This window comes from Battus philenor, unplaced genomic scaffold (assembly GCF_028537555.1).
Source record: "Battus philenor isolate CCGP_79_NKW_IND1 unplaced genomic scaffold, ilBatPhil1.0.hap1 SCAF_7, whole genome shotgun sequence".
NCBI classification, from domain to species: Eukaryota; Metazoa; Arthropoda; class Insecta; order Lepidoptera; family Papilionidae; genus Battus; species Battus philenor.
This window is the reverse complement of record NW_027181737.1, coordinates 8669420-8693113: the sequence shown is the minus strand read 5'-3', so window position 1 is coordinate 8693113 and position 23694 is coordinate 8669420. Positions and strand designations below refer to the sequence as shown.

At 46.5% G+C, this 23694-nt stretch overlaps 1 protein-coding gene across 1 annotated transcript in view; it reads right to left on the bottom strand.

The window, feature by feature from the left end:
- Positions 1 to 2459: 2459 nt before the first annotated feature.
- LOC137930984 (collagen alpha-2(IV) chain-like) overlaps positions 2460 to 23694 on the bottom strand; it is a 28860-nt gene continuing 7625 nt past the window's right edge. Inside the window, exons 2-15 of the mRNA XM_068774364.1 lie at positions 18558 to 18741; positions 17650 to 17866; positions 16906 to 17105; positions 15806 to 15944; positions 14511 to 15406; positions 13993 to 14178; positions 13676 to 13729; positions 11458 to 12666; positions 10126 to 10926; positions 6679 to 8739; positions 5860 to 6174; positions 5167 to 5604; positions 3454 to 4356; positions 2460 to 3316 (exon numbers count right to left, since the gene is read on the bottom strand). Coding sequence (XP_068630465.1) covers positions 2748 to 3316; positions 3454 to 4356; positions 5167 to 5604; positions 5860 to 6174; positions 6679 to 8739; positions 10126 to 10926; positions 11458 to 12666; positions 13676 to 13729; positions 13993 to 14178; positions 14511 to 15406; positions 15806 to 15944; positions 16906 to 17105; positions 17650 to 17866; positions 18558 to 18741 — 8172 coding nt within the window. The 3' untranslated portion in view covers positions 2460 to 2747. The remainder of the gene's footprint in view (positions 3317 to 3453; positions 4357 to 5166; positions 5605 to 5859; positions 6175 to 6678; positions 8740 to 10125; positions 10927 to 11457; positions 12667 to 13675; positions 13730 to 13992; positions 14179 to 14510; positions 15407 to 15805; positions 15945 to 16905; positions 17106 to 17649; positions 17867 to 18557; positions 18742 to 23694) is intronic.

The window sequence follows — 23694 nt, the reverse complement described above, 5'->3', positions numbered from 1 at the left end:
AAATTTTAACTTTGAAAAAATATCTCGAATTATTGTTATTATTATTATCTATAATCCTGCAACTTCTCTCCTCCCATCGACGCGCGCATAATTTGAGAATATCAACAGATATTCGAATCATTCAATGATGGCATTCTTGGTTTCAAATTGTATCGAGTATTGCATATTAAAATTAATAAAATCAGATTTCGTTCTTAATAACTGTACGTCTATTACTAATTTTCAACATTATTTGAAATTAGGGCAAAGCCATCGAACTATCAAAAAAAAATTCTTATCGAATAAAAGTATTCGAATATCGAATAGAAGTAAATGTTCTAAAGTAAAAACCCTAATTGAAAGTAAAGATGTCCTTTAGTAATTAACAAGAAAATAATTAATTTATTATGATACATTGCTGTAATAAGGGCGGTTAAATTAAAGCCAAGTATAAATTAAAAATATAGTTAAATTTGTCGTAGCGCTGCGCAATAGCTTCAATAGCGCCTGCCTCCAGACGGAAGTAAAGGAACAAATGGTTAAATTTATCGTCACAATATATAGTGACGTCATTGTTTTTAAACACAAACAGCATTAATAACACTTGCCTATAGAACGTTGGTATAATTTTTGGTTGATATAACTTTGGTATTGTTAGCGTCTCTATACAAATAGCCGCCAAGATTTGTGAATTTGAATTTTTTAAAGTTCTTTTGAGGGCAGGTCGAGGAAGTAAACGATGATTTTTTTCGAAAGTTTTTGAACAGCTCAGGAGGGACAAGGAGATTTCTCGCAGGGTTTTGTACGTTGTTTCATTATTTTGTTATATATTAATCGACTATAGCAGGTATGTAGGTTTTTGGCAGGAGAGCAGGTGCACGCGTGCTTTGTCCCCAACCTATGATATAAATAGAAAATCAACCCGCAAAGAGGGTTGTGAAGGTTGAGGTGTTCATTAAGTTCTCGAAAGGCCTCCCCCCTCCCCAATGTCACCAACCGGCTGGTATCTGTACTACATTATTTCCCTTTCTTTTTGGTCGGTAGACTGACTATTTATTTTGCTGAGAACTCGTAAATTTTAGTACATATCGATTAGTATACTTGTGACAGTTTTTGTTTTTAAAAATCTCTAACTAGATCTATTAGATGTATGTTGCACTTATTCATTCATCATCTACTTACACACTGCAATGGCAGATTAAATGTCTTATAGACATTTTTTCTAGGCAAATTATTACTTACTTATAATTTGGCTATAGAAAATTGTGAAAGAAACGAAACGAGTGAGAATATTGCACTAAATATTGGTAATTAGCTAAATAATAATACAAATAGGAACAGCGTCGCATGAACGAGCAATAAAAAGGCATTACACGATAATGTAGATGCCGATACTGTTCCTCAGATATTTTTACTAGCTTTTAGGAATTCTGTGCATAGTTCTACGGAGAAATCTCCAGCTAGGTTAATACTGAAACGCACGTTACGCTCGCCTTTAAAGTAGCTTTGCGGCCATGGAAGAGTAGAGGAGAAAGTTAGGATAATTCACGGAAACTAGGTTATGTTTGTAAGCGGCGTGACGACCAATTTTGAAAATGGTGAGCGAGTTTGCGCAAGGGGACGTGGGATGCAAGACAAATGGGTAAAAGGAAAAATATTAAACACAGAAGGTTCATCTATGTGCACAGTAGAAAATGGTAATGGTTGATTTATTAAAAGACACAAAGATCAAATTGGGTGCAAGCCCAATCTATCCGATGTTTCATTTAATGTGGAGGTGGTTGAGCAAAGTTCTGAAGAACGGGTGTAAGATGTCGTGTCGGTTCAAGCAATTCAAAACAAGCAATTGAAATCGCATTCATTCGCAGTTGAACCTGAGTCAGCTACAAACTCATCACACCTACTACTTAAACCACCTGAGCCTATGTCAAAAAGAGTTTTTAAACCAGTGAAACGCTAACAAGGGTTTTGAAACAGATTAAATCATTTTATATCTATACAGTAAGCCTTATAATTGTCAGGGTAGACCTTCAAACTACCTTAATAGTTAATCACAATGTTGTCATTAGTTGTTAAGAAGGGTATTAGTAGTACTGAGTCCTTAAATAGTGGTAATAAGTGGTGTACAAACTGCAAATAAACGGCTACTAGAAAAGATGCGTCGCCCTTTAATTCCTAGTTTCCTGTGCCTACTTACCCGGATATTTCGCAGGCATAAAAAAGTTAATTTATAATAAAATTTAATAAATACTGTACTATATATTTAATGAATATTATAGCTAAGTTTTATTATAATATGAAAAAAAAATCTAGTAACTCGAAACTTAAAATTGGATGTATTTTTAGAAAAACTGGTAGACTGATCATTGAACTTATTAATAATAGACAGTGATAATAAGTGAAATATGCAAAAACAATAGTTCTTTTATAAGTAAAGGTAACAAAAAAAAGAATAGACCAAAATTAATTTTCAATTTTTATTTCTTTTTCTAAAGATTACAAACTTTGTTCTCCGTAAACAGTATTAAAATAAAAAAAATATGCAATATTTTGGGTCGCAGTTTACATGACGGATAATCATAACAGAACGTGTTTTAATTATCATTATTAATCATTGATTCAACATTTTTATAATTATGGATAAAAAAACTAACTTAACAATTTTGAGAACGTCCAAGTACTAATCAGACAGTCTCAAAATTATTTATTATTTTCAATTTATTTTCCCTATAACCAGACAATAATTTTATTAATTTATCCATAATAAGTTAATTTTGTTGAACTTTCTTACTATTTTTTCCGTCATCTAACACTCTTGGATGTATTGCAATTTTACGTAAACCTTTCCTCATTGGTCTTATTTGATTTTTCAATAAATTTTCGAGTTCCGGTAAAGATTTAATTTCTTTCAAATCATTTATTTTTAAATCTGCACTTCGTGCACCATTTATTCTTCCTAAATATCTATAAATACCTGAGTTTGCTTGACACTGTGCACAATTATAGGGAACTGGTACAGCAGTGGGGAAATTCTGTTGTGCCGTTTGCATATCAGTAACATTTCCAGGACAGTTAGGTATAAAAACTACGGGTATGAATCCTATAATACCATATGGAGCATATCCTTGGTTGACGTAATTTTGTCCTTGCGTTTGAGACATTGCTGTTGTATTATTTTGGCTAGGGTTAAGTAGATAACATGGACAAGATACTGGACTTGGTACTATGGGCAAGGGGTAAGGTATTACGTAAATAGGGAATGGCGGCATTTGGTTGATGGGTGTATAAATGGGAGGTTGTACACCTGTTCCGCTTGGTTGACCTATTGAATCACCACCTGAAATTTAAAAGAGTTCCTTTTACAAAAAATAACAGATTTTTAAAATACATTTAAAGATAAATTTTTTAATGATATTTTCTTATTGAAATAACGTGAATTTATATAATTTAACAAATTTATTTAAATTCTGTTACCTTCAACTTGAACAGTCTGTCCAGGGAAGTCAGGTTGTCCTGGCTGCCCGAGTTGTGCCGGCTGTCCTGGCTGGCCGGTGGTTCCAGGGTAGCCTGGTTGTCCTGGCTGGCCTGGTGTTCCGGGGTAGCCTGGCTGTCCGGGCTGGCCTGGTTGGCCAGGTTGACCTGGTTGTCCTGGTTGGCCGGGTGTTCCAGGGTAGCCGGGTTGTCCTGGCTGGCCTGGTGTTCCGGGATAGCCTGGCTGTCCGGGCTGGCCAGGTTGTCCTGGTTTGCCTGCTTGTCCTGGCTGTCCTGGCTGGCCAAGAGTTCCAGGGTAGCCTGGCTGCCCTGGCTGGCCTGGTGTTCCAGGGAAGCCTGGTTGTCCAGTCTGGCCCGGTTGGCCAGGTTGACCTGGTTGTCCTGGTTGGCCTGGTGTTCCGGGGTAGCCAGGCTGTCCGGGCTGGCCTGGTTGGCCAGGTTGACCTGGTTGTCCTGGCTGTCCTTGCTGGCCAGGAGTTCCGGGGTAGCCTGGCTGTCCTGGCTGGCCGGGAGTTCCGGGGTAGCCTGGCTGTCCGGGCTGGCCTGGTTGGCCAGGTTGACCTGGTCCTCCTGGTTGTCCAGGTTGTCCTGGGTATCCTGGTTGGCCTGGTTTGCCTGCGTGTCCTGGCTGTCCTTGCTGGCCAGGAGTTCCGGGGTAGCCTGGCTGTCCTGGCTGTCCTGGCTGGCCGGGAGTTCCGGGGTAGCCTGGCTGTCCTGACTGGCCTGATGTTTCGGGGTAGCCTGGCTGTCCGGGCTGGCCTAGTTGGTCAGGTTGACCTGGTTGACTTGGTTCTCCTGGTTGTCCAGGTTGTCCTGGTTCTCCTGGTTGTCCAGGTTGTCCTGGGTATCCTGGTTGGCCTGGTATGCCTGCTTGTCCTGGCTGTCCTTGGTGGCCAGGAGTTCCGGGGTAGCCTGGCTGTCCTGGCTGGCCTGGTGTTCCGGGGAAGCCTGGTTGTCCGGGCTGGCCTGGTTGGCCAGGCTGACCTGGTTGTCCTGATTGTCCTGGCTGTCCTTGCTGGCTAGGAGTTCCGGGGTAGCCTGGCTGTCCTGGCTGGCCTGGTGTTCCGGGGAAGCCTGGTTGTCCGGTCTGGCCTGGTTGGCTAGGTTGACCTGGTTGTCCTGGTTGGTCTGGTGTTCCGGGGTAGCCTGGTTGTCCTGGCTGGCCTGGTGTTCCGGGGTAGCCTGGCTGTCCGGGCTGGCCTGGTTGGCCAGGTTGACCTGGTTGTCCTGGTTGTCCTGGCTGTCCTTGCTGGCCGGGAGTTCCAGGGCCGCCTGGCTGCCCTGGCTGTCCTGGTTGTCCTGGCTGTCCTGGTTGTCCTGGTTTGCCGGGTTGTCCTGGCTGGCCGGGTGTTCCAGGGTAGCCTGGTTGTCCTGGCTGGCCGGGTGTTCCAGGGTAGCCTGGTTGTCCTTGCTGGCCTGGAGTTACGGGGTAGCCTGGCTGTCCTGGTTGGCCAGGAGTTCCGGGGTAGCCTGGTTGTCCTGGCTGTCCTGGTTGTCCTGGCTGTCCTGGTTGTCCTGGTTTGCCTGCTTGTCCTGATTGACCGGGTGTTCCAGGGTAACCTGGTTGTCCTGTCTGGCCTGGTTGGCCTGGTGTTCCGGGGTAGCCCGGTTGTCCTGGCTGGCCTGGTGTTCCGGGGTAGCCGGGTTGTCCTGGCTGGCCTGGTGTTCCGGGGTAGCCTGGCTGTCCGGGCTGGCCTGGTTGTCCTGGTTGGCCTGGTGTTCCGGGGTAGCCTGGTTGTCCGGGCTGGCCTGATGTTCCGGGGTAGCCGGGTTGTCCTGGCTGGCCTGGTGTTCCGGGGTAGCCTGGCTGTCCGGGCTGGCCTGGTTGGCCTGGTTGTCCTGGTTGTCCTGATTGTCCTGGCTGTCCTTGCTGGCCAGGAGTTCCGGGGTAGCCTGGCTGTCCTGGTTGGCCGGGAGTTCCAGGGCCGCCTGGTTGCCCTGGCTGTCCTGGTTGTCCTGGCTGTCCTGGTTGTCCTGGTTTGCCTGCTTGTCCTGGCTTACCGGGAGTTCCAGGGTAGCCGGGTTGTCCTGGCTGGCCTGGTGTTCCAGGGTAGCCTGGTTGTCCTGGCTGGCCTAGTGTTCCGGGGTAGCCTGGCTGTCCGGGCCGGCCAGGTTGACCTGGTTGACTTGGTCCTCCTGGTTGTCCAGGATGCTCTGGGTATCCTGGTTGTCCTGGTTTGCCTGCTTGTCCTGGCTGTCCTTGCTGGCCAGGAGTTCCGGGGAAGCCTGGCTGTCCTGGCTGGCCGGGAGTTCCGGGGTAGCCTGGCTGTCCTGGCTGGCCGGGAGTTCCGGGGTAGCCTGGCTGCCCTGGCTGGCCGGGAGTTCCGGGGTAGCCTGCTTGTCCTGGCTGACCGGGTGTTCCAGGGTAGCCTGGCTGTCCTGGCTGGCCGGGAGTTCCGGGGTAGCCTGGCTGTCCTGGCTGGCCTGGTTGTCCTGGTTGGCCTGGTGTTCCGGGGTAGCCTGGTTGTCCGGGCTGGCCTGATGTTCCGGGGTAGCCGGGTTGTCCTGGCTGGCCGGGAGTTCCGGGGTAGCCTGGCTGCCCTGGCTGGCCGGGAGTTCCGGGGTAGCCTGCTTGTCCTGGCTGACCGGGTGTTCCAGGGTAGCCTGGCTGTCCAGGCTGTCCGGGCTGGCCTGGTTGTCCAGGTTGTCCTGGTCCTCCTGGTTGTCCAGGTTGTCCTGGGTATCCTGGTTGTCCTGGTTTGCCTGCTTGTCCTGGTTGTCCTGGCTGGCCTGGAGTTCCGGGGTAGCCTGGTTGTCCTGGTTTGCCTACTTGTCCTGGCTGACCGGGTGTTCCAGGGAAGCCTGGTTGTCCTGGCTGGCCAGGAGTTCCGGGGTAGCCTGGCTGTCCAGGTTGTCCGGGCTGGCCTGGTTGCCCAGATTGACCTGGTTGACCTGGTCCTCCTGGTTGTCCAGGTTGCCCTGGGTATCCTGGTTGTCCTGGTTTGCCTGCTTGTCCTGGCTGTCCTTGCTGGCCAGGAGTTCCGGGGAAGCCTGGCTGTCCTGGCTGGCCGGGAGTTCCGGGGTAGCCTGGCTGTCCTGGCTGGCCGGGAGTTCCGGGGTAGCCTGGCTGCCCTGGCTGGCCGGGAGTTCCGGGGTAGCCTGCTTGTCCTGGCTGAACGGGTGTTCCAGGGTAGCCTGGCTGTCCTGGCTGGCCGGGAGTTCCGGGGTAGCCTGGCTGCCCTGGCTGGCCGGAAGTTCCGGGGTAGCCTGGCTGTCCTGGCTGGCCTGGTTGTCCTGGTTGGCCTGGTGTTCCGGGGTAGCCTGGTTGTCCGGGCTGGCCTGATGTTCCGGGGTAGCCGGGTTGTCCTGGCTGGCCTGGTGTTCCGGGGTAGCCTGGCTGCCCGGGCTGGCTTGGTTGGCCTGGTTGTCCTGGTTGTCCTGATTGTCCTGGCTGTCCTTGCTGGCCTGGAGTTCCGGGGTAGCCTGGCTGTCCTGGCTGGCCTGGTTGTCCTGGTTTGCCTGCTTGTCCTGGCTGTCCTTGCTCGCCAGGAGTTCCGGGGAAGCCTGGCTGTCCTGGCTGGCCGGGTGTTCCGGGGTAGCCTTGCTGTCCTTGCTGGCCAGGTGTTCCGGGGTAGCCTGGCTGTCCTGGTTGGCCGGGAGTTCCAGGGCCGCCTGGTTGCTCTGGCTGTCCTGGTTGTCCTGGCTGTCCTGGTTGTCCTGGTTTGCCTGCTTGTCCTGGCTTACCAGGAGTTCCAGGGTAGCCGGGTTGTCCTGGCTGGCCTGGTGTTCCGGGGTAGCCTGGTTGTCCTGGCTGGCCAGGAGTTCCGGGGTAGCCTGGCTGTCCTTGCTGGCCTGGAGTTCCGGGGTAGCCTTGCTGTCCTTGCTGGCCAGGTGTTCCGGGGTAGCCTGGCTGTCCTGGTTGGCCGGGAGTTCCAGGGCCGCCTGGTTGCTCTGGCTGTCCTGGTTGTCCTGGCTGTCCTGGTTGTCCTGGTTTGCCTGCTTGTCCTGGCTTACCAGGAGTTCCAGGGTAGCCTGGCTGTCCTAGCTGGCCGGGTGTTCCAGGGTAGCCTGGTTGTCCTGGCTGGCCTTGTGTTCCGGGGTAGCCTGGCTGTCCTGGCTGGCCTGGAGTTCCGGGGTAGCCTGGCTGCCCAGGTTGTCCGGGCTGGCCTGGTTGCCCAGGTTGACCTGGTTGACCTGGTCCTCCTGGTTGTCCAGGTTGCCCTGGGTATCCTGGTTGTCCTGGTTTACCTGCTTGTCCTGGCTGTCCTTGCTGGCCAGGTGTTCCGGGGTAGCCTGGTTGTCCTTGCTGGCCTGGAGTTCCAGGGTGTCCGGGCTGGCCTGCTTGGCCAGGTTGACCTGGTTGACCTGGTCCTCCTGGTTGTCCAGGTTGCCCTGGGTATCCTGGTTGTCCTGGTATGCCTGCTTGTCCTGGCTGTCCTTGCTGGCCAGGAGTTCCGGGGTAGCCTGGCTGTCCTGGTTGGCCGGGAGTTCCAGAGCCGCCTGGTTGCCCTGGCTGTCCTGGTTGTCCTGGCTGTCCTGGTTGTCCTGGTTTGCCTGCTTGTCCTGGCTTACCAGGAGTTCCAGGGTAGCCGGGTTGTCCTGGCTGGCCTGGTGTTCCGGGGTAGCCTGGTTGTCCTTGCTGGCCGGGAGTTCCGGGGTAGCCTGGCTGTCCGGGCTGGCCTGGTTGGCCAGGTTGACCTGGTCCTCCTGGTTGTCCAGGTTGCCCTGGGTATCCTGGTTGTCCTGGTGTGCCTGCTTGTCCTGGCTGTCCTTGCTGGCCGGGAGTTCCGGGGTAGCCTGGCTGTCCTGGCTGGCCGGGAGTTCCGGGGTAGCCTGGCTGCCCTGGCTGGCCTGGTGTTCCGGGGTAGCCTGGTTGTCCTGGCTGGCCAGGAGTTCCGGGGTAGCCTGGCTGTCCTTGCTGGCCTGGAGTTCCGGGGTAGCCTTGCTGTCCTTGCTGGCCAGGTGTTCCGGGGTAGCCTGGCTGTCCTGGTTGGCCGGGAGTTCCAGGGCCGCCTGGTTGCTCTGGCTGTCCTGGTTGTCCTGGCTGTCCTGGTTGTCCTGGTTTGCCTGCTTGTCCTGGCTTACCAGGAGTTCCAGGGTAGCCTGGCTGTCCTAGCTGGCCGGGTGTTCCAGGGTAGCCTGGTTGTCCTGGCTGGCCTTGTGTTCCGGGGTAGCCTGGCTGTCCTGGCTGGCCTGGAGTTCCGGGGTAGCCTGGCTGCCCAGGTTGTCCGGGCTGGCCTGGTTGCCCAGGTTGACCTGGTTGACCTGGTCCTCCTGGTTGTCCAGGTTGCCCTGGGTATCCTGGTTGTCCTGGTTTACCTGCTTGTCCTGGCTGTCCTTGCTGGCCTGGTGTTCCGGGGAAGCCTGGCTGTCCTGGCTGGCCGAGTGTTCCAGGGTATCCTGGTTGTCCGGGCTGGCCTGGTTGGCCAGGTTGACCTGGTTGTCCTGATTGTCCTGGCTGTCCTTGCTGGCCAGGAGTTCCGGGGTAGCCTGGCTGTCCTGGTTGGCCGGGAGTTCCAGGGCCGCCTGGTTGCCCTAGCTGTCCTGGTTGTCCTGGCTGTCCTGGTTGTCCTGGTTTGCCTGCTTGTCCTGGCTTACCAGGAGTTCCAGGGTAGCCGGGTTGTCCTGGCTGGCCTGGTGTTCCAGGGTAGCCTGGCTGTCCTGGCTGGCCGGGAGTTCCGGGGTAGCCTGGCTGTCCTGGCTGGCCTGGTGTTCCGGGGTAGCCTGGTTGTCCTTGCTGGCCTGGAGTTCCAGGGTGTCCGGGCTGGCCTGCTTGGCCTGGTTGACCTGATTGACCTGGTCCTCCGGGTTGTCCTGGTTGCCCTGGGTATCCTGGTTGTCCTGGCTTACCAGGAGTTCCAGGGTAGCCGGGTTGTCCTGGCTGGCCGGGTGTTGCAGGGTAGCCTGGTTGTCCTGGCTGGCTTGGTGTTCCGGGGTAGCCTTGCTGTCCGGGCTGGCCTGGTTGTCCTGGCTGGCCTGGAGTTCCGGGGTAGCCTGGCTGTCCTTGCTGTCCTGGTTGTCCTGGTTTGCCTGCTTGTCCTGGCTGACCGGGTGTTCCAGGGTAGCCTGGCTGTCCTGGCTGGCCGGGAGTTCCGGGGTAGCCTGGCTGTCCTGGCTGGCCGGGAGTTCCGGGGTAGCCTGGCTGTCCTGGCTGGCCGGGAGTTCCTGGGTAGCCAGGTTGACCTGGTTGACCTGGTCCTCCTGGTTGTCCAGGTTGCCCTGGGTATCCTGGTTGTCCTGGTATGCCTGCTTGTCCTGGCTGTCCTTGCTGGCCAGGAGTTCCGGGGTAGCCTGGCTGTCCTGGTTGGCCGGGAGTTCCAGAGCCGCCTGGTTGCCCTGGCTGTCCTGGTTGTCCTGGCTGTCCTGGTTGTCCTGGTTTGCCTGCTTGTCCTGGCTTACCAGGAGTTCCAGGGTAGCCGGGTTGTCCTGGCTGGCCTGGTGTTCCGGGGTAGCCTGGTTGTCCTTGCTGGCCGGGAGTTCCGGGGTAGCCTGGCTGTCCGGGCTGGCCTGGTTGGCCAGGTTGACCTGGTCCTCCTGGTTGTCCAGGTTGCCCTGGGTATCCTGGTTGTCCTGGTGTGCCTGCTTGTCCTGGCTGTCCTTGCTGGCCGGGAGTTCCGGGGTAGCCTGGCTGTCCTGGTTGGCCGGGAGTTCCAGGGCCGCCTGCTTGCCCTGGCTGTCCTGGTTGTCCTGGTTTGCCTGCTTGTCCGGGCTGACCGGGTGTTCCAGGGTAGCCTGGTTGTCCTGGCTGGCCTGGTGTTCCGGGGTAGCCTGGTTGTCCTGGCTGTCCTGGTTGTCCTGGTTTGCCTGCTTGTCCTGGCTGACCGGGTGTTCCAGGGTAGCCTGGCTGTCCTGGCTGGCCGGGAGTTCCGGGGTAGCCTGGCTGTCCTGGCTGGCCGGGAGTTCCGGGGTAGCCTGGCTGTCCTTGCTGGCCTGGAGTTCCGGGGTAGCCTGGCTGTCCTTGCTGGCCAGGAGTTCCGGGGTAGCCTGGTTGTCCTGGCTGTCCTGGTTGTCCTGGCTGTCCTGGTTGTCCTGGCTGTCCTGGTTGTCCTGGTATGCCTGCTTGTCCTGGCTGACCGGGTGTTCCAGGGTAACCTGGTTGTCCTGTCTGGCCTGGCTGGCCTGGTGTTCCGGGGTAGCCTTGCTGTCCGGGCTGGCCTGGTTGTCCTGGTTGGCTTGGTGTTCCGGGGTAGCCTGGTTGTCCTTGCTGGCCTGGTGTTCCGGGGTAGCCGGGTTGTCCTGGCTGGCCTGGAGTTCCGGGGTAGCCTGGCTGTCCTTGCTGTCCTGGTTGTCCTGGTTTGCCTGCTTGTCCGGGCTGACCGGGTGTTCCAGGGTAGCCTGGTTGTCCTGGCTGGCCTGGTGTGCCGGGGTAGCCTGGTTGTCCTGGCTGTCCTGGTTGTCCTGGTTTGCCTGCTTGTCCTGGCTGACCGGGTGTTCCAGGGTAGCCTGGCTGTCCTGGCTGGCCGGGAGTTCCGGGGTAGCCTGGCTGTCCTGGCTGGCCGGGAGTTCCGGGGTAGCCTGGCTGTCCTGGCTGGCCGGGAGTTCCGGGGTAGCCTTGCTGTCCGGGCTGGCCTGGTTGTCCTGGCTGGCCTGGAGTTCCGGGGTAGCCTGGCTGTCCTTGCTGTCCTGGTTGTCCTGGTTTGCCTGCTTGTCCTGGCTGACCGGGTGTTCCAGGGTAGCCTGGCTGTCCTGGCTGGCCGGGAGTTCCGGGGTAGCCTGGCTGTCCTGGCTGGCCTGGTGTTCCGGGGTAGCCTGGTTGTCCTTGCTGGCCTGGAGTTCCAGGGTGTCCGGGCTGGCCTGCTTGGCCTGGTTGACCTGATTGACCTGGTCCTCCGGGTTGTCCTGGTTGCCCTGGGTATCCTGGTTGTCCTGGTGTGCCTGCTTGTCCTGGCTGTCCTTGCTGGCCAGGAGTTCCGGGGAAGCCTGGCTTTCCTGGCTGGCCTGGTGTTCCGGGGTAGCCGGGTTGTCCTGGCTGGCCTGGAGTTCCGGGGTAGCCTGGCTGTCCTTGCTGTCCTGGTTGTCCTGGTTTGCCTGCTTGTCCGGGCTGACCGGGTGTTCCAGGGTAGCCTGGTTGTCCTGGCTGGCCTGGTGTGCCGGGGTAGCCTGGTTGTCCTGGCTGTCCTGGTTGTCCTGGTTTGCCTGCTTGTCCTGGCTGACCGGGTGTTCCAGGGTAGCCTGGCTGTCCTGGCTGGCCGGGAGTTCCGGGGTAGCCTGGCTGTCCTGGCTGGCCGGGAGTTCCGGGGTAGCCTGGCTGTCCTGGCTGGCCGGGAGTTCCGGGGTAGCCTGGCTGTCCTTGCTGTCCTGGTTGTCCTGGTTTGCCTGCTTGTCCTGGCTGACCGGGTGTTCCAGGGTAGCCTGGCTGTCCTGGCTGGCCGGGAGTTCCGGGGTAGCCTGGCTGTCCTGGCTGGCCTGGTGTTCCGGGGTAGCCTGGTTGTCCTTGCTGGCCTGGAGTTCCAGGGTGTCCGGGCTGGCCTGCTTGGCCTGGTTGACCTGATTGACCTGGTCCTCCGGGTTGTCCTGGTTGCCCTGGGTATCCTGGTTGTCCTGGCTTACCAGGAGTTCCAGGGTAGCCGGGTTGTCCTGGCTGGCCGGGTGTTGCAGGGTAGCCTGGTTGTCCTGGCTGGCTTGGTGTTCCGGGGTAGCCTTGCTGTCCGGGCTGGCCTGGTTGTCCTGGCTGGCCTGGAGTTCCGGGGTAGCCTGGCTGTCCTTGCTGTCCTGGTTGTCCTGGTTTGCCTGCTTGTCCTGGCTGACCGGGTGTTCCAGGGTAGCCTGGCTGTCCTGGCTGGCCGGGAGTTCCGGGGTAGCCTGGCTGTCCTGGCTGGCCGGGAGTTCCGGGGTAGCCTGGCTGTCCTGGCTGGCCGGGAGTTCCTGGGTAGCCTGGTTGTCCTGGCTGGCCGGGACGGCCAGGTTGACCTGGTTGGCCTTGTTCTCCTGATTGACCAGCTTGTCCCGGTTGTCCTGGTTTGCCTGGCTGTCCTGGTTGGCTAGGTTGACCTGGCTGTCCTGGCTGGCCCTGTGTTCCGGGGTAGCCTGGTTGTCCTGGCTGTCCTGGTTGTCCTGGTTTGCCTGCTTGTCCTGGCTGGCCTGGTGTTCCGGGGTAGCCTGGTTGGCTAGATTGGCCTTGTTGACCTGGTCCCCCTGGTTGTCCAGATTGTTCTGGGTATCCTGGCTGTCCTGGTTGTTCTGGTTTTCCTGCCTGTCCTGACTGGCCAGGAGATCCGGGGTATCCTGGCTGCTGGCCGGGTTGTTCTAATAGCCCTGGGTTTAATAATTTAATAAAATTAGTTATTGTGTTTTTACGAAGTAATTTATAATATTATATATTCATATATTCTCAGGTTTCTTTTTGATTGTTTTCTCTCTTACAATGTTAATTGAATAGAAGGCTATTGTAACAAAATAATCGAATCAAAGGTCAATTCATGGTACCTTCGGACTAGATTCTTTGTATTTTTTATTACTGGGGAAGCAAATCCTTATTGGGTTTTTATTTTCAAAAATGTGAAATCATTAATGTTTTTACTTTAATAAATAATTTGCGGATACAAATCACAAAATTATACTTTATTGATTCCAGTAATTTCGTATTTCGTATATTATGAGTAACACATATTGGGTAACTTATGTTTAGAATTAGCATTAGACCCAAATCTGTTAACTCGAATTCTACGTAGTACTAGACTTGTCTAATACTAAAATGTTTTTATGTTTTCGAAACGTGGAAGCAGTGCAGTTCTTGTCCGATGCAGCAAAACAGATGCTATTATAACAGCGTTATAATATATATATATAACGTTGCGTTCAAAATTGTTTTTATTTGAATTATTTCGTTAAAATTAAACTAATAGACGACCCTACTATTTACTTTTAGTTTGAAGTCCTAAAATATGTAGGAAAACCATAACTTTTAATAAACTTAAAAACTAAACCACTAAAACAAAACCATGTTCTTTCAGTAACTAAAACTCAAATACAGAAGGTAATGGTAATCTCATCTCACAAGTTTTACATGTTTTAATTAAAAATGAAAAATAATTGCAGTTATAGTAAAAAAAAATGTTGATTTAAAATATTTGTATATGTAACGGCTTCGAAGTAAATATTACAAATTAATTATTGAACTTTTCCGTTACCTACATTTAGAAATCGAGTTATATTATTTGTACCAATGAAGGTTGGCGCCTTTACAGTCCAGTACCAGGTAAATCTAATTTTCCCTTGCGCTGTAGACTTGATTAAAAATAAGAAAAACTTTATAAAAATTTACCTTGTCCGCTACCTGGATAATATCCGCCATTAGATGTTCCGGATCCATTGGGCTCTAGTAAAGAAGAACATATAAATTAAATAGAAAAATTTAGTGCGTCATAAGATATTTCTTACTACAAAACTAACTACATATCTAAAATAAATACACATTTAAATGAACTACTTATAATGACAGATTATTTGTAAAATGTAAGAGATTTAATTTGGGCCATTTGAAAATTAAGTTAAATTTATTTAAGGTCTCTGGAGCCTCTTATATTTATAAATATATATATATATATATATATATTACGTAAAAAGAATAGTTTGTTCTACCTTGTCCGGTTCCAGGGTAATAACCGGATCCAGAATTTCCGGGACTCCCAGGGCTCCCTGGTCCACCAGGACCGCCAGGTCCACCAGGACCGCCTGGTCCACCGGGCCCACCTGGACCACCGGGCCCACCTGGACTTCCTGGGCTACCTGGTACGCCCGATGTATTAGGATAATAACCTCCCTGGCCTGCAAATTAAAGTATTTTTGAAAAAAAAATAGTGAGAAAAAAATGTCTGTCAAACAGAGTTCTGATGTTTTAGAACGGGTAGAAATATTTTTCCTTTCCAATATACTTTTATATAAAAAAGTATTGAGTAATGAAGTGTTTTATGTTTGTTATATTAGTTTGTACAAATATCATTTTATTTGATTGCAAATTGCATTGCCGTCATGCCTATTACAAACATACTATGCTAAAATTTTTTTTTAATATATTAGCTACCGCGTTTATTAAATCAGAAAGCATTGACATCAGAATTTAAGTTTGGCTTTTTAAGAATAGTGTTTACATTAATTACCTTGTGGTCCATTCGATCCTCCAGGTCCATATGGTCCATTTGGACCGGGTCTATTTGGCCCGTAAGATCCTCCGGGTCCATCCGGTCCATCAGGACCACCAGGTTCAGGTTTGTATTGACCGTTTTCTCCTCCTGGTACATATTGCCCGTTGTTGCCGTCTGGTACATATTGTCCATTGTTGCCAGGCCCGTAGGGATCTCCGGGTCCGCCGGGTCCGCCGGGTCCTCCGGGGCCACCGGGACCACCAGGGCCGCCAGGGCTTCCCGGAGAGCCCGGAGTACCTGGTGTACCTGGACTGCCTGGTGTGCCGGGACTACCTGGGTAATTGCTGGAACCACCAGGTCCATATGGTCCATTAGCACCGAGTCCATTTGGCCCGTGAGACCCTCCGGGTTCACCCTGTCCATTAGGACCACCAGGTCCAGGTTTGTAATGACCGTTTTCGCCTCCTGGTACATATTGCCCGTTGTTGCCATCTGGTACATATTGTCCGTTGTTTCCAGGCCCGTAGGGTCCCCCGGGTCCGCCGGGTCCACCAGGGCCACCAGGGCTTCCTGGAGAGCCGGGAGTACCTGGTGTACCTGGACTGCCTGGTGTACCGGGCGTCCCAGGGGAACCCGGAGTTCCCGGACTGGCTGGGTAATACCCGGGTCCTCCCGGTCCGTCAGGTTTGCCAGTACCGGATTCATTGGGCCTATTCAGACCACCGGGTCCGTTTGGTCCATTGGGACTTCCACCTCCAGGTTTATATTGACCGTTTGCGCCTCCTGGTACATATTGCCCGTTGTTGCTGTCTGGTACATATTGTCCATTGTTGCCAGGCCCGTAGGGACCTCCGGGTCCGCCGGGTCCGCCGGGTCCTCCGGGGCCACCGGGACCACCAGGGCCGCCAGGGCTTCCCGGAGAGCCCGGAGTACCTGGTGTGCCTGGACTGCCTGGTGTACCGGGTGTGCCAGGGCTACCTGGGTAATTACTGGAACCTCCAGGTCCATATGGTCCATTAGTACCGGGTCCATTTAGCCCGTTAGTTCCTCCGGGTCCATTCGGTCCATTAGGACCACCAGGTCCTGGTTTATATTGACCGTTTTCACCCTCTGGTACATATTGTCCATTGTTGCTATTTTGCCCATTCGATCCGTTAGGACCTCCGGGTCCATTAGGTCCATTCGGACCTCCGGGCCCATACGGACCGTTAGGACCTCCGGGTCCATTCGGTCCATTAGGACCACCAGGTCCAGGTTTATATTGACCGTTTTCGCCTCCTGGTACATATTGTCCGTTGTTGCCATTTTGCCCATATGGTCCGTTAGGACCCCCAGGGCCATTCGGTCCATTTGAACCCCCAGTTCCTGGTTTATATTGACCGTTGTCGCCTCCTGGTACATATTGTCCGTTGTTGCCGGGTTTGTAGAGTCCATTGGAGCCACTTCCACCTAAAATATTGCAAACGTTACAGATCATAGTTATATAAGAGTGCTTCATACAAAAGTAAATATTATTTTATTATTTGTATGGTGTCTTTTATACAAAAATCGAATTGACTAGTTCGGCAAATCTTTGTAAAAGTTGAATAGTGAATTATGTTGTTACACGGTGAAATAGGATTGATGAACAAAAAACTTATTACACAATATTTCTGCCAAAAGATTAAAATTATCAATAAAAGGTTATTGACCACAGTCTGTTTGAGTTAAAAGTTGAAAAAAGTTATAATAATGACCCATCGGATTTAAATATTGCATATCCTTATAAATAAGTCACGAAACAATTCAGAGAAAACTAATAATTGAGTAGTTGATTTTTAATGGAAGGAAATAATATTTTTTATCCTAGCTTATTCGTTGCCGTTATTGGCAAATATAACCTGTAATTTCTTCATTTATTTCTTTGTAAATACTTTATTTCTTAATTATATTTAGATTTATTTATTTCGTGCTTATATAACAATAAATAATAAACACCACCATCAGTGTAATGCAACGTGTAATGCAATTGCTACGTCTTTTGTACAGGCACTACGCTTTATGAATTTTATTTGTTGTAATGATCAACTGTATCTTAGGGTTACATTTTTAACTATTTTCCGGCATGTGTATAATAATGCCTAAGTGTTATAGTGTGAATTATTGTATTGATCTCACGCAATTAAGTTATTTAGACTATGAATTTCTGACTTATATGTTGTTATGGGTCTTTTGTTTTGGTCAATATTTCCAGTGCCGTAGTCCTCGACGCGGGCCCACCCAGATATATACAAGATCAATGTCTCATGTCTATTAGCAAAATTTTTCATGCATAGTGTATTTGTTGGGATTTCCGAGACCTATCGTAAAAAGTAGTCACGGTTAAATTTGTTTATCTATTTAAGTTGCGATATTTGTTTTTAAAACTTACTTGGTGGTAATACACCAGGTTTGGGGTTGCTGTTCTGTCCGGCGCTGTCGGGTGGTGGTTGGGTTGGGGGCGGGCGAGTCGGTTTCGGTCGGGGTTTCGGTGGCACTCCGCCAGGGGTTCGTCCGCACCCCTTGGGGAAGTACAATTTCTCCCATGGAATCGTTTGGCCTTGTATAGTTTCTGCTTTTACCGATCCATCACTGGAATTAATAAATTTCCCCGATGGTAGCATATATTTTCAATTAGATTCTTTAACAAGGTAATTGTGCTTGTAAGGTGGCACGCTTCTTATGTTAAGACATAAATGATCAATAAAGTATATTATTGTTTACAAAATTACAAAGGAAACAAAATGCCCGGTGATACATATCACGTGAGAAATAGAAAATTTATTAAAGGAAACAAATTTAAAATCGGCGTTAAAAGAGTCACTATCGAGTTCTTTGCCAGGTTTCCCTCAATAGGATTAACGTTCGGACGAGGCACTAGTTTTATATGAAGAAAATTGGGATCAATGGCAACATGTATATTTAAATGTAGATTATATCGATGTCTTGACTGTTAGAAGATGTTTCATGGTTTCAGCCCATAGACACCTCCCCTTAAGGCATAGGCCTCCACCAAAGATATCGCCACGCTTGGCAGGAGGATCGGCGATCGTTGTGTGGTCGTATTGTTACATCAAACATTACGGGACATCGTGTTAAAAAGTTGGTAATTTAGCCGATAAATAACTTTACTCACTTTTCATCGTATTCATGGTTTCCGTCGGGGAATACTTCAACTGGTTTTTCTGGTTCGACTACACGATATCCGTGACTATCCGCTACGTAATGTGTGGCACGTAGGAAACCATCGGGATCGACGTAACCATAACAACCATATGTCACTCCGTCGGGACCACGGTTCTCATGATGGAACTGGCCGTTAGGGCCCACGTCGTAACCAAAGCCGTATGCACCTGAAAATATTTGAAAATCATGTATTATATTCTCTTAATCACTTTAAAACGTTTTAAATAATATAAATGTGAATATAGAATCAAAATTCATATATACACGCCAAGAATAATTTTTAAAAAGAATAAGTGTTACTATAATTTAATTTTTTTAGCGTAAAAAAACCTTGATTATCCAATTGAACATAAATTTTATTAATAAAGTTCTGTAACATCACCATCATCATAATTTCATCGGTTCGACGGCATTGCTGGACATCGGCCTCTCCGATAGAATATCTATAAGATCAGGGCCAGCGTTTTCGGACGATCTTAATTAGGTCGTTTATCCAACTTATGGCTAGACGTTCTACGCTGCGCTTGCTGTGCGGTTGTCTCCATTTCCAGCACCCTAAGGTTCCAGCGGCTATATGTTTTGCTACTATGTGGTATGCTTACTGCCACTTCAACTTGCCAAATTGCTGGGCTATGTGGATAGCTTTCTTTAGCCTACAGATTTTATTTCTGATTCAAACTCGTAGTCAAATCCCGGGCATAGCCTACTTTATGGTATTTTGAGCCGCAGCGAGGTCGGCAACGAGGTCCGAAGTGAGTGACCACGATTGATTGGTACCATGATTCATTTCCTTCATTAATTAATGTTAATGAGACGACCTATCATATCAATACAAAATAGTAGTTTGTCGGTACTCACTGGTATCGTAATTCGTTTCATAGTATTGCTTTTTCTCGTCGTCTTGTATATCGACCACAACTTCGTTATTGTTATCGTATGTTTGATCATATGATTGTCGGATTCTCCTCATAACCTTTGTTACCTTTTTTCTAGTTTCATTTTTTGGAGAATCTCCGCTGGTTAACGCTATCACCAGCGAGACCTGTAACAATAAAATTAACAGTAATTTTAAAATACAAACATAAGTTAGTCTGTATTATTTACATATTTGATATTTATTAATTTTGTGTAAAGATGACATATTAGTTGGTTGTAAGTACAAATGTACGAAAAGTAATGTAAACAAGTTGCAAAATGTTTAGAACTATGTTCTTTTCGCAATAAATTACTCAACGGTATTGTTCGACCGCACCTTTAAGTCGCCATGCATAGGAGTGTCTAAATGTGTGTATTTTGGCTTTTGGCTTTACAAAACGGGTCGAAAGCGAAAAGGATGAGGTTTAATAATACATCTAATAAAAAAGGTATTTGCCAGTGTTGTTTCTATTTCGAATTATGAAGTTTGCATTATATTTATTTATTAACTATATCGTGATAATTAAATCAATTCAGTCAATTATAGACTTGCCAAAAAATACCCATTTGGTTAAAATTCTTAAGGAATATGTATTTCTGTAATTATCGTTAATTTCTCAATAGTTTACAATTAATTTTCTCTTATGGTGCAATGTATTTTTTATTTTATTAATAAAATAAATTATAGAAATTGTTCGGTTCGCTACACTATTGAAAATTTGCGCAATATAGACTTCTGAATTTTTTTCCAATTAAAGTAGATCACATCACATCTATTTAGTTCAAAAATTGTTTGTAATCAAAAACAGCACGTAATCAATTAAAACCTGCACTGGAACAGAAGTCGGATAGCGCCAGCTAAAAGAAAAGAAAAAGCAAACACACCAGAATCGTCGACTCTGTATAATCTATTTTGCCATTTTGACATAACAATTGAAAAAAAAAAACCCGTGCTGATAAACGATGGATACTCATCCAATAAGATAATGGTAATGTTGAATAGTACATAATATATAAAGATGTATATTATAATATAATACTTAACTTTCAAGGTTTAGTCACAATTCTTTACAAGTGCATACGTTTTATAGATATCACTGTTGTAATATTGAAGAGTCGCTAAAATATTTTGGACTGTATGTTTATACCGTACATCAGTCATACAGTCGTGTGGTAAATTGCTAATAAATTGCAAAACTGTCATGAGGTGTAACTTGTCATTTTTGTTAAAATAAATATTAAATGTTAAGTTGCTTCTTTACCAAATGTAATAACAGTATTTAAACTATGTGATCTCATCGAAATGATTAATCGTTTTTTTATGACTTTAAAAAACTTTTGTGTATATGTATGTTTCGTTACTTTTGTATGATTCAAAATAGCAAAGTATTTGTTAAAAGTACGTTATACACATTGGGTTTGTATTATTATTTTTAATTACGTTCTTTTTAAAAATTTATTATGTAGTTAGGTATTCAAAGATATAAAATAAAATTTGAGATTTTTGACAATTCTCGTAAGGTGTAAAATATTGATAAACAGTGAGTTTTTGCTATATATTATATAAAAATATATTCTGAAAGAATGTGAATGATTGCTATCGCTTATAAAAATTTGTTTTGGTTAATGTCAGGACTTTTGAATTAAGGAAAGTTATTACGACAGTACTTAGTACACAAGCTTATTATTATACCAGTATCTCGTTTCCTTTAAAGAAGCTTCAATTTGTTCTACGAAAATAAACATTTATACAATTCGTTCATCCGAATAATCAAATATTAGCTAAAGTTGGTAACTTACAAGGAGTTGGTAAAAGCAAATAGAATTAAGCAATAAAACAACTAGAATTAATCCGTGTTAATAATTCGTTTGTATATGATTACCTATGATAAATATGAAAAAAAGTAATAACTTCACGAGGACTATGGAAATGTTATTGCTTACAATATTATTTATGTATTTATTTAGGACTATCAACAGAGAATATGTTGGTGACACACGTTTTTTTTTTAACAACTGCCAGTTTAAAATTATTTTAAATTAATAAAAAATATTCTAACATTTGTAATGAGAACTCTTTGATTATCTTTTCATCTAAATTATAGTCGTAACATTTACGTTATTAATTTTTACGAATTGGTGGTAACTTAAAAATTACGTATCTGTTTCAGTGTCATTATAGATTTAACATGTGAGTATTTTCGTTTAATGATTTTTTACGATTATCATCGCATCTCCAGCTAGCAACAGAAGCATTAGAGACTCTGGTTAGTTTTTAGTGATGAAGATCTAGCTAAATCTAAAACAGTGATAAATAGTAGCACAAGATATATGTTTTGCTGTTTACTTATGATACTAAAAATTAAGAGAGTTATAAAATATTATTGTCATCATTGGTTTATTGCAAAGCTTTTCTCTCAATTGTATGGGTCATTAATTTCACGACCCTGTTTAATGGCTGAACTAATTTCTTGTCCATAAAGTTTGTAATTAAAACGCCAAGTAATACTTACGTACTTTACAATAGAAGTGTTATTTATAGAAATAGGGTCATTAAGAAAAAAGAGTATATTAAATAATTATCGATTTGTATAACATATGAAAAAATATTTTATCTTGGATTAAGTTGGAATGGGATGAAATGTTCACGAGTGGCAATCAGAAAGTGGTAGACGCGGCATAGGTAGGCCGCACACTGAGCGTACCTAGCTGGCTATATTCCAATGTTGATGTGTGCTGTTAGCCGTTTTGGCTTTTACAGTTTCACCGGACTCATACTCCGATGACATACTCGTAGTTATATCTCGGGAAGTCGCCGGATGCGGGCAGTGCAAGCTCGGTCATTGAGGCGATCTTTAGTTTTGCAGTAGATGTTTATCGGCAGATACGTTGAATTAGGAGAATTGTTATTAAAACCATCAACCGCATTGATAATCCCCGAATTAATTAATAAAAAAAAAAGATTACGGTAATGTCGGTTGATGCGTATATTCGCATAATGCCCCGGGCCCCTACAAATCGGGGCATTATAATTCAGCGAGCGTTCGGTTTATATTTTGGCAGTGTCCACAACGTCCGTGACCGTAACCTCACAGTCTACGGTTTTGTTTTAACCTCACGTAAACTCCATGTCTCCGGAGTAAATTTTCTCTGATCGAACGTGTAAGCATTCGCAAAAAGCCGCCACAGATATTTTTTAACAATAAAAATTCATCACACATTACCTTTGACCTTAAAAATCACGACATCAATCCGTATATATGTTAACTTAAGATGTTATGACAAAAGGTTTATTTATATTCACCATTTCGTATTCTTGTAACACGAATTACTAGTAGTTTCAAAATCTTTAACAGTTTGCATATATTATGTGAATATTTAATTTTACAAAACAAAGCTTATATTAATTAAAATTACAAGAGGGAACTTTTTAAAAAGGTTTATGTGTAAAATATTATTTAGATTTGTATAAGTATTGGAATAAGTACATACAGTAAATAAATTGAGGAGATGAAATCATTAGTAGCCTAATAAAAAGTTCTCTTTGATTCTAGTCCACGCGTGCCATTATAATGATATAAAAGGTAACTGTAGTAGAAGACCAGCATTTTCATTATAAGAAGCTCCTTGTAAACATATGGATACATGAATTTTGTTAACATATTTCTTTAGCAGGTCACTCTTGCTAGAGGCCGTTTTAATACGTACTATTGCGAGTTTTCAAGTTTGATATTAAAACCAACATTTTAAAAATTACTGACTTGTTTCTCATAGCAATGGGTGTAAAGACAGTTTTGTTATTCGATGCGAAGTATAGAGCGTTGGGTTTGCTTAGGGTAGGCCTTACTAAGCTCTAAGGTCCAGGTCGCTTTCATGCCACCGGATTGGGAGACCGCAAGTCTCATAGGTTATTATCATGATCAAGGTAACTGATATAAGCCCACATAAAGGCATAGGCCTCCCTCTAAGATCACCAGGTTGACCGATTTTGCTTTGCTAGAAGAAGGCCTATTCACGACACGTCTTAGAAGAGCCGAACCTCAGAATTTTTTTAACAGACTACTAGGGGTCCCACTAATAGGGCCATATTCGCCAGAAAAAATCATATGATCTGGCTGTGAAGTTCTTTAGTTGAACTATTGTATCCGCGAGGTCATAGACGCATCTCGTTCCCAGGAGAGGGTGTTGAATTTCTCTAGAGCTATCAGTTTATAGGCGACCTATACCATTTTCTATGTGATGTAACTCTAGACGCTATTTCTAACAATTGTATATTATAAAACTATATATACCATCACATAATAACGTCCAAATTGTGCCAGTTAAAACAAGTATCAATAACAGTTTATTTGGGGTCATGGGTATAACAATAACCTCTCGAGTAAATTGCCACAAGAAATGAAAGTAAATACCTAGTACAGTAATATGATAGGTATACCATATACCTATCATATGATTGTACTTATGCATTTATTTATATAATTTTTAATTTACGCTTTTTACATACATTGTGCAAAGGCAGATTTAAACATGAGTTCCTCAACACTTTGGTTACATGTCTTTACGTATCAATAAATTCCTACACAACGTTTTGCTTACCCCTAGGGTAGTTGCCGAAAGAAACGCAGCATCTACCTTCTAAAGATCTTCATAAAAATCTGAAGTTATTTGTTAATTAAAGTAGTCCACTTTAATTTTTGAGATTATATTAAAAAAAAACAAAATTATATGAGTATGCATATTTTAGTTATAATTATTAGTCGTTCGAATAGTTTCATTTAAAAATATAGGTTCAAATTTATAAATAAGTCTTAAGAGTATTATGACAACAATTTTAGTAAATATGTCTTTTATCAAAACCACTTTGTTATCAGTAGTATTTTTTTATTGCCACGAAATTGTTATTAACTTACATAAGTCGTAAATTTTTTAAAAGCTACCCCATATTATACATAATATCTTTGTATTTTAGTCAGTTAATTGGATGATGATGTTCATTGAAAGTAAAGGTAAAACTTTTATAATAAAGGTTTTCATCAAGTTAAAAATAATATTTATAAATGAAGCACATGTTCTTTTA